We start from the raw sequence: 10,570 nt of genomic DNA, 5'->3' as shown, positions 1-10,570 counted from the left end.
GAGGTATCTGGGAGCTGTCTCTTTTTATGTTAATATTGTAGCTTTTAATTATGAATATTTTTGTTTTATTATAATTATTATTTTGTTATTTTTATTATTATTTTCGCGATATTATTATATTATTATTTTTGCATAAGTCAATTACTTGTTTGCCGGTGAACTAGAATATTCTTACTGTGATAAAATGTTCATTACAGTTCTTGGAATATGTGCATTTTAAGAAACAGGAATTTAGAACTGTATCTAATTATTTTATCTCTCATAATGCTTCCTTGTTATTAGAGTTATAATTAGAGTTATAATTAACACATTGGAATAAACACCTAAGGATGTTTTGTAGCTTTTTATAAAATCCGGAATTATAACAGCCTTGTACAGAATCATTTCTGTATATCATGTCCATCACAACTGGGTTTAAGTTCCTGTTTTCCAGTAGATGTTCTTAACTATTTTAAGCATTGTGAACTATTACAGCCAATTCACCTTAGAGCTGATTCTTTTATTTGCTGGAAAATTGGAATATACTAACTGTAATGAAAAATTGGTTGCAGTATTTGAGCTATGTGCATTTACATAATATGATGGATTGGTAAATATACTAACTGTAATGAAAAATTAGTTGCAGCATTTGAAACATGTGTATTTAATATGGTATAATTGATTGGTAAATAATATGTACTGAATAAATTTTGTATTTCAATGTGTGTTACAATTGGAAATTGGTTCCTGTTTTTCTGTAGGTGTTTTTAATTACTTGAAGAAATTAGGCAATATTATAGCCATTTTATAAGCATGATTAGCTATATTATATGTACCGGAATAAATATTAGATTTTTTTAATATGTGCTCTTATATTATAGGAATACCTGTCAATTTGTATATACTGGAACTGTTTAACAAAATGTGTCATTTGGTGCTATTTAAAATGGTATAGCAAAAATTTAATATTTTAACTGTAATGAAAAATTGGTTGCAGTTTTTTTTTAACATGTACATTTGAAGTATGATTGATTGGTAAATTTTCTAACTGTAATGAAAAATTAGTTGCAGCATTTGAAACATGTGTATTTATACGGTATGATTGATTGGTAAATAATATCTACTGAATAATTATGTATTTTATGTCTATTATAATTGGGAATTAGTTCCTGTTTTTCAGTAAACGTTTTTAACTACTTGAAGAAACTGTGTAATATCGTAGCCATTTTATAAGCACAATTAGATACATGTAATGGAATAAATTAAGGCACTTTTTGGAATATGTGCTTTATATTGTTGGAATACTTGTCAGTTTGTATAAACTGGAATTGTATAACAAATCTGTCGTTTTGCACAATTTAGAATTGTCGTTTTGCACAATATAAGATTTTTTTTTTTTTTTCTGTTAGTTTGTTTTTATTTGGAAGCCAAGTTAAAGAATTTTTAGGCCAAAAGGCGCGTTAATTCCGAATGGGATATTATGGCATTTCGCGTTGAAACACTATAAACGTATCACTTTTCAAATTGTTCCCACCGAATATTATCGCCCTGTAACATATTTAAAGAAATTAAATAATGAAGAATCTGCATGAATATATGCATGTTTCTCGCATTTTGAAAAAACAACGGTACCTAGAGCACTCAAATTTTGAATAACGAAGTTAACCATCCGAATATTCGGAAGTCCGAATCTCGAATTTTTTATTTTATTTTATTAGCTATTTCATATTTTGTAAAACTTTAACGGATTTTTGATGAAGAGACTCTACAATTTCAAATCGAGCAGTGGCAACACTGAAGGGAATAAAACAGCGCGCGAGACTGTCTATCGTAAATTCTAAGATATGCTATTGTTAAATATTTTGAGTCGAAAGAGGCGTTAACTCATATGCTCTCGAAACGTGTTTGTGTGTGTGTAAATGGAAAAAAAAACCCGACCCTTTGGGCGTAATATAAATATTTGAAGGCATTTATTTTTTTAATGTATTATATTTTGTTGTTGTACTGTGTTCAGTCGTACTATATTGTGTATTGTGTTTATTTTCCTGCTGCAATGTGTGTGCTTTGGATTATTTTGTTGTTGTTGTTCTGGATTAATGCGTGCGCGTGAAAAATAATTGTTTTTTAGAATGTTTGGTAATTTTATAAGCAATAAATTTTCTCAAACTTTTATAGCTTTTCAATTTTAAGAACGCTAACGGAAAAGTAAATTTTAACGAAAATTTATCAAAACACCCAAAATATCAGAACTACGTCGAGACTACCCTTCAACGGTTGTTCTGCACAGGCTCTTAATATACGTTTATAAACCTTAATAATAATTAGACACAGTGAGTCTACTATTAGAAAATCTGGTTACATTTTCAATATTTATAGAAAATAAATAAATCTTATCTACTTGGATTCTGCACATTCTTCTTGACGAATAACAATTTTATTAACACTTCACATCAGCAGCTTCACAGTTTCCTTGAATTAAAGCAGGAATTCTCTACTAGGATATTATTCAATAAACAGAACAAAAATACGATACATAATTCCATTCAATTCATATCAACATTAGAATTGTTAGAACGCTTATATCACTAGCAAACACGGATCAGAACGTCCATGGCAACGCCGAAAACCCATGCCATCCACAAAAAAAGATACATAAAACTCGTACCATAAAACGAAGTCGCAACATAAATACTGCTGAGCTGATTTGTTTTATTTTAAGAAAGCACTCTGTGTCTGAGGAGAGAGATGGCCAAGTCTAAACCTCAAACCATGAAATCTGGGAAACTGGAAATGTCTGTCCGAGTGCTTGCTGTTGTGCCGCCCTGCCTATAATTCTGGCGATGTTCTTTGTTCCACTGCAACAAACACTGAACGCCTGTGACCAAAAACTCAATGAAAGCTTCTACCACTGCAATCGGCAGCAGCTGCATCGGCCACTGGTCCCATGGTATATTAATTGCTTGTCTCATAATCTCTCCACGCATGTTCAAACTGGTGGATACAAAACGCATCATCTTGTATTAAGTATCGTTGAGCCTATCGAATAAGCAAGTTATAATTATTAAAAGTTCCATACTTTAAAGGTGCACTTTTATTGACAAGAAAAGAAATCGAAATATGTGCATTTAGCAGAGTTCCAGTTAAAAACATCGACAAAATTTTCTCCTCTGCTTTAGTTAATTTAATAAGTAATCTCTCTATATATAAAGAAGAAAGTCTGTGTGTTTGTTCGTTAATAACTCAGTCACTACTATAGCTATCGTCACCAAACTTTTTGCAATTCTTTTTTGGGTCCTGGAAACGGTCGACGTCCACATTTCCCTCCCCCCAAAAAATTTGGCTAAAATCAGAGATATTAATTAAAACACTGAAAAACGATAATTTTCGCCCTCATTTTGGCAACAGTCTCACAAGCTGGAGATGAAAATCTGCTTTATTTCCAAAGTTGTTGCCACTGCTCGCTTTCAAATCGAGTTTATTAATAAAAAATTCCTAAGTTTTACAATGAAATAAAAATAGCATTGCCAAACATTAAATAAATTATTTCCGATTCCAAAAATTCGTGGGAAGTCATTTCGTCTGAGTACGACTTTAATCAGCCGAGATATTAATTAAGAACTCCGAAAACGTTCATTTTCGCAGTTATTTTTCTGAATGGCAACAGACTCGCACGTTGGAAATAAAAATGCTTTTATTTCGAAAAGTGTTGCTACTGCTGGCCTTCAAATCGCAGAGTTCGGTAATCAAAAATTTGTATGTTTTACAAAATCTCTCTATATAAGGAAGAATATCTGTTTGTGTGATTGTTTATTTGTTCGCGTTATTGATTTCTGATTAATTATGATACATTTTTTGCCATATTTAATCCACTAAAATTGAATATAGGTGAAATATTGAATGGAACTTCAGCTTTCAGGACAATTTAATTAGAAAGACGAAAATGATTCAAAACTGCGTGCTAGTGTTGCTGATTTAATGAGTGAGAATTAGCTTATATTTGTATGGAAAATTTTTATGTGGATTCCCTATCACATCCGACTGAAAAATGTATGACTATGAATCGAACTTTTTGCATCATTATTAGAGAAGGAATACAGCGATATCGTTCTCTCTGTTGTTAGATGCATTACTTTCAATTTAATTTAACTGGCATCGGGTACTTCCGCTAGTTTTTAAATGAATGCAACGAAGCACACTTGTAGAATTTTAGGCATTGAATAGCATTTGATGTATTAAAAGATTATAGGGTTGTAAGGTATTTCTCCCTCTTTCTTAGCGTGCCTTCGTGGTGTAGTGGTCTGCACGCTGGGCGCGTATTCCAGAGGTCCGTGGGTCGATTCCCGGCGAACGTTGCTCATATTCATGTCCCGTGGCCCAAGTCCCATTTAAAATTTACACTGAATGCTATTGTCGACTCAAAGTGGCAAGAAGAGTGGGATTCTGCATTGCAAGGCAGAAGAGTCCACAATTTTTTCTCAAAAACTGACAAAGAGGCCCTACATTATGACCATGTTCTGAATCAGTATATCACAGGGCACGGTCCTTTCCCCACCTACTTCCATGACAGAGGCATGTGCCCCACGATCTCTGCATATGTGGCGAAAGGGGTGACCCTGATCATTACATTTTTGACTGTAATCTAACAGACGGCAAACATCTGATCAAGCCTAACAATAATCTAATACCATTTAAGAAATATGCCATAAAGAACAAACACCTTAGGGCCAAAATCAGAGACGTTCTTATACATATCCAAAGATTCGGACTGGATATTTGTCATATCTAATGCTTATTCATCTACATATGTTACTAAACCATATTTGTCTTTTTTATTTTATTTTATTTTATTTATATATTTTTATTTTTATTTTATTTTTCATTATTTATTTTTTTATTTATTATTTTTTATTTTTTTATTTCATTTTAATGTTCCAACAGTTTCATTTATCTACGCAATGCTGATGGACGGGAGCTCCAAAGACTTGCTTATTACACCTTCCGCCTTAGAAAAGACATTTATTCTTACATTTCTGCTTTTGGAAGCATCAGTTGTTGAACTTTTCAAGGACAGTCTTTTCCCAATATGATTTGTGTACACTATTAATACCAGAACTCATTTATCTCAGAAAGTCCTCCCAAGTGGCTGATGGTAAAAAAAGAGGGGCGGGAGAACCTCGGACCACCCCCGGGATGTTCTCCCTCATAATTGGGGTGAAAAGTTTAACAGTTAGCTAGGTTCAGCAATACCTCAATTATCTGTGGTACTACGGAGGTGCTGGCCTAGCTTCTACCTGTACCTGTCTCTTGCCTGCTTCCAAAAAACCTAATGTCTCTACAGGGTAATTTATAAAATTTCGGAAATTTTATCACGGATCGCATTAACAGAAGACAACAATGCATTGCTTTTAATGAAACAAATATTCCTAAGATTTACGCAGGTTGTGTAAATTCTCGATATCCGTCATGAGATGGGAATATCTGTCTAGTGATCTAATTTGGCTCACACTTGCTCCATTGCTAATGGATCTACTGCAGCGATGGCGGTTCAGTTTAAAGAACAGTGTTACAGTTTAACAACTAAGTTAATTAAACAGCGATACAATTTTACGAAATTATAACGCTGTTTTAATTTAACGCAAACACAAGAAAAGAATCCCTGCAAACTCTGTGATCGAAGGGGCCAAGTAAGATGAGGCCAACAATCAACAAAAACCTGGCTAATTTATTTGATGGTTAGCTTCATATTACGGCTAGGGCAAATTAACCTTTGAAAGTAAAATATAGCCTCATTAACTTACAAATGAAACCAAAATATCATCATTATCAAGCAGATCAAACGTGGGGGAGCAAGCTTCAGCCAAAATGGATTATAAGACAAGCTTTCTCTCTATTATGAAGACAAACCCATCGAGATTTTGTAAGGTCTTTAAAAGGCTTCCAGTTTTTCTTTCCGTTATTGCATTTAATTTTTTGCATATTATTATGCTGTTGTAATTACTAATATTAGATAGGCCATCATACCCATATACATGATGACATAGTAACATGATATAATGATAACATTGTAACATATATAGAATGATATAATGTTAACATAAACATGATAACAATATGATATTTGCAATTCCGAGTCTTTTTTTAGTAAATATGTGAACTTCACATAAACTTTTAATGTATTTATTCCTGAACTAATTAATAAAATTAAAAACTAGTCGAACATGATTTGCCTGCCTTATGACATTAAGAAACTGAATGAAGAATTGACATTATATCCGTAATATTCTGTATAATATGCTCCATAACACTCTCCTTTACACCCTCATTTAGTAAGTTTAAACCAGGTGAAAAGTTTCAGCTGAATAAAACCGTGAATGAACTGAAACTGTGTAGTAAACTGTGAATGAAGAAATATATTAATTTTGAAAAACTGAGTAATCTTCATTTAGCTTCTTACATCATTTTGCACTTATGCGATTTCTTAGCAGCTAGTAAAAGAGGTCAATCCCCCCATAGGAATAACTATTGACAGAACTTGTTTTAATCAGACACGATGGTTGGAAACATTAACATGATGATTTTTATATTGTTCAATGCTCCATTCAATGAGTATTTATTACAAAATGAACTAGAAGTAATTTACAATGAAATAGCAGAGTGATTTTTATTATTGTCTTCAAGCTCTGCTTTTTAATTTTCATTCTTTTGAAGCTGGTTATAAATTTTTTAACACGTTTAAGTCAAGCTAACTTTGGAGTACGTATACTTTTGTATCATTCGTATCACATAGCTAAGCCAAGGCTTGGAAAACACGGTGTTCGTACTTTTCTTCTCAATAAAACTGCGTGAGTAAACTATTAGAAGTACATTCACTTGTCGTCTAATGACTTATTGTCATCAAGTTCGGATGAAGTTGCACCATTATCACCAACTGTGGCTCCAGCGAGGCTGTCACCCAGAGCTGCTGATGACAATTGGCAGTAGGATGTACTGAGGAAAGGCGCAAAAGCATGCGCAGATGGAAGATAGTGAGGAGGCCACAGCCCTTGTCTTTGTGCAATTTTCATTCGTGCTGTCAGCTGTTTTTTCCATTTCGTCCTGTAAAAATACATTTTATTGAATTTATGATATTAATAATTTTAAATGTAAACACAATTACCTTAAGTTTAAGCATAATTACCATAAAGGAAAATATAATTATCTTAAACGAAAATATAACTCATTCATGTTTAGTTATATTTTATTAATAAAATGAAATTATAATCATACATACCCCTGGTCTATAAACCGCTTATGCGACCTTAATTAATTGTTTTAAATGTAAACACAATTACCTTAAATGTAAGCATAATTATCATGAAGGAAACGATAATTATCTTAAATGAATATATAACTCATTCATGATTAGTTATATTTTAACCTTTTGAGTACTAACGGGGCATATATGGCTCACCAAAAGTTTAAAAATCACTGCTATGTTAAAAAGTGCTTAGAATCTCCCGAATGTTGGGATCATCTTCCAACAGTAGGAAAACCAAGACGCCGCTGTGCTCGTTGTTCACAAATGTGTGTCTGTGTATGATTATGGCAAAGCCTCGAGGGCTATCTGCCTAAGGGGAGGGATGCCTTCGTAGAGGACTTTCTAAGGGAAACTGGCTCGTATACAAGTTACACATGGGGAAAACCACGAAAACGCCCATGCAGCCAGCCCGTTCGCGGGATTCGAACCTCGGACCGAACTACCAGTGTTCAGCGACTTTACCGCTCGGCCGCTGGTGGGCTGTTCACAAATGAGAACAGAGAAAAGAACAAATGAACATAGAGTATAAGGTATTTCTCACGCCTTCTTAGCATGCCTTCGTGGTGTAATGCTCAGCCCGCTCGGTGCGTATTCGAGAGGTTTGAGGTTCGAGTCCCGGCGAGGGCATCGAACATTTTTCATATCCCCTGCTTCGAAATAACCTAATGTCTCTACAAGAGAAAAGACCGATATGAATTGCCCTATGTGTAATGTTGGTTATGTAAAGAATGCTTTACCCTTTACCACACGATGTAAAGTAATAATAAAGTTTTTCATATAATAAAGTTTTCCAGAATAATAGGTGTGCTTATAGTTCGTGTAGGATATATATATCCCACCATTAATTACGGTTGGAACATATGTATCCCACCATTAATTACGGCTTGGACATATGTATCCCACCATTAATTACAGCTGAAACATATGTATCCCACCATTAATTACGGCTGGGAAATATGTATCCCACCATTAATTACGGCTGGGACATATGTGTCCCAGCCGATTTTCAAGCCAAAGGCTGGGTGTCCCAGCCTTTGGCTTGAAATTCGTTTGTCAAAACAATCCCAAATGCTAAACTTACCTTATTTATGACATATTTTGTTTACTTGTATAGAAAACGGCGTATTTATTTATTTATTTATTTTTAATTTGTAGTCAAAGGTTTGAATGTAAAAATGCTTAAATAATATGCACATGTAGTTTTATTACTTTTGCATCATAAGCTAAAATAACGGGAAACATTAGTTGAACTAGAAATATTCTTCATTTTTAATTTATATCAATTATGTTATGAATTATCTGCGTGCCAGCAGTTCTGAAGTCTGGAACTGCTTTCTAAAACAAGAACTGTATAAGATTCTGCGAATGCGATCTCTTTTGTAAATTTTCGTATAATTCAGAATGTTTCACCACAGTCTAAATAAATGCTTAATTTGTTAACATTAGACACTTTTCTTCCTAAACTTACATTGCGTTTTTAGTTGCTTAGAAATAAAAGATTTCTCTTCAGTTTGCATGCGACACCTAAATATCATCTCAAATTTTAAAATTAAATGTATCGGTCAATTTTTGTCGCACGGGAGTCATATATTTTATGTTTTAGATTTTAGAATATGTATAAATATTTATTAAACATAATTATAGGAATCCGAGTTCGTATGAAAATTTGTTAGTTGGATTTTACAGTTTTTACAAAATTCACATTTAAAATTTAAAAATGTCAAAATAAGAATATTTATCTTATTTAAATCATTTGTATAATTACAGTTCTACGACTAATGGTTGCGAAAACAAAGACTTTTATCGATAGGGTATATATCAAATTTATCTCGAATGTAAACACTGGCTTAAGCCATAATGAATTCATTTCAGTATAAACATAGTTAAAGCTTTCTTTTTTTTTAAAAAAAAGTGATGTCTACACCATATGAATTCCTTGTATGGATATTAAATTACACGCATTTTTCCCTGCACTTCATTTAAACTTATTTCCTCTAATTTCATTAGAGATATATCTCTCATTCAATTAATTCAGTTCTCACTCCGCAGCAAGGCAAATGATCAAATTCAACAGCAAGGCAAATTAATCAAACTCAGAAAACGAAAGCACTTCGAGATTTTCTACTATCACGCCATATATTTATAACTGTGAAACAAATGCAAATTAAAATATAAACAACATACGCTCACATGCACGAAGATTTAGCGTCACAAGAGCAATAGCAGCTCATTGGTTCATTTTCGAAACCCCTCCCTCAGTGGCTACCTTGATGTGCAATTGTGAAATATGCGTCCCGTCGAGAGCATTGCTCATTTCTTCGATTTCCTTGTTTTGGGGGGGGGAACAAACTAACATCTCTACTCTGATGCCCGAACTAATGGGTAACCTAATCCCCAGTCGTCCTTCAAAAAGGGGAAGTATATAAAGTATTACTCTCGTCTTCTTAGCATCTTAGCATGTTTTTGTGGTTTAGTGGTCAGCAAGCTCGGCGTGTATTTGAGAGGTCCGCAGTTCGAGACCTAGCGAGGGCATTGCTCATCTCTTCGATTGCCTTGTTTCGAAATAACCTGTCTCTACAAAGTAAATAAAAGAAAATAATTTTGTCGATGTTGAAACTGGCACACACACACGCAAAATATCTAATGCATACGGGGAAGTAATAAATTTCGAAATAAAAAGCACTGTAGAACAGCTCGCCACCACCTCGAGGTCTACCTAGCGAAGTTTCTCTGGAGGAAATCACACACTGCAAATGATATATTCGATGTCCTTCTAAAGACAATCGCTAAACATATTTCGCCGGAAACTAAAATGTGACTACGTTGTCCAATGGAGTGTGTTTAATACGAAAGAACCCAATATAATTAATCTTAGAGATGGCACTAAATAATCAATAAAATTTGATGACTTTGGAAAACCAATGATAAAAGTTTGACTTTATACCTACCTTCTGTTTTGAAACCAGGTTTTGATTTGTACTTCTGTCAAATTTAACGCTGCAGAGAGTTCCATTCTTTTGCTTACGCTTAGGTATTTATCCACCTGAAAATAAGATAAATACATTTATAGCGTACATGAACATGATAGTAGAATGAAAGACATTCTTTCACAGTATTTCTCAATAGCTATTTTATGTAGTCTGAGTAGTAATAACAATAACACTCAAAGAAACATCAAGTGATAATTAATTTAATTTAATATTCGTAAGCGGATAATGATTCAAAGTTATTAATATCAGAAAATTTATATTGTTTTTAAGCAGCCAATTTTACTCACAATAAAAAAATCAGTTA

The 10,570-nt window shown here is 33.4% G+C and overlaps 1 protein-coding gene across 1 annotated transcript in view; it reads right to left on the bottom strand.

Moving 5' to 3' along the window:
* Positions 1 to 6,520: 6,520 nt before the first annotated feature.
* Positions 6,521 to 10,570, bottom strand: part of LOC118194273 (uncharacterized) — a 72,195-nt gene continuing 68,145 nt past the window's right edge. The window contains exons 4-5 of the mRNA XM_085811970.1: positions 10,225 to 10,319; positions 6,521 to 7,074 (exon numbers count right to left, since the gene is read on the bottom strand). Coding sequence (XP_085668096.1) covers positions 6,846 to 7,074; positions 10,225 to 10,319 — 324 coding nt within the window. The 3' untranslated portion in view covers positions 6,521 to 6,845. The remainder of the gene's footprint in view (positions 7,075 to 10,224; positions 10,320 to 10,570) is intronic.

This window comes from Stegodyphus dumicola, chromosome 1 (genome assembly GCF_044657685.1).
Source record: "Stegodyphus dumicola isolate Sdum_Otavi_A_Nest chromosome 1, ASM4465768v1".
In the NCBI taxonomy this organism is placed as follows: Eukaryota; Metazoa; Arthropoda; class Arachnida; order Araneae; family Eresidae; genus Stegodyphus; species Stegodyphus dumicola.
Note: the sequence above shows the minus strand (reverse complement) of the source record. Positions and strands in the feature narration are given on the sequence as shown.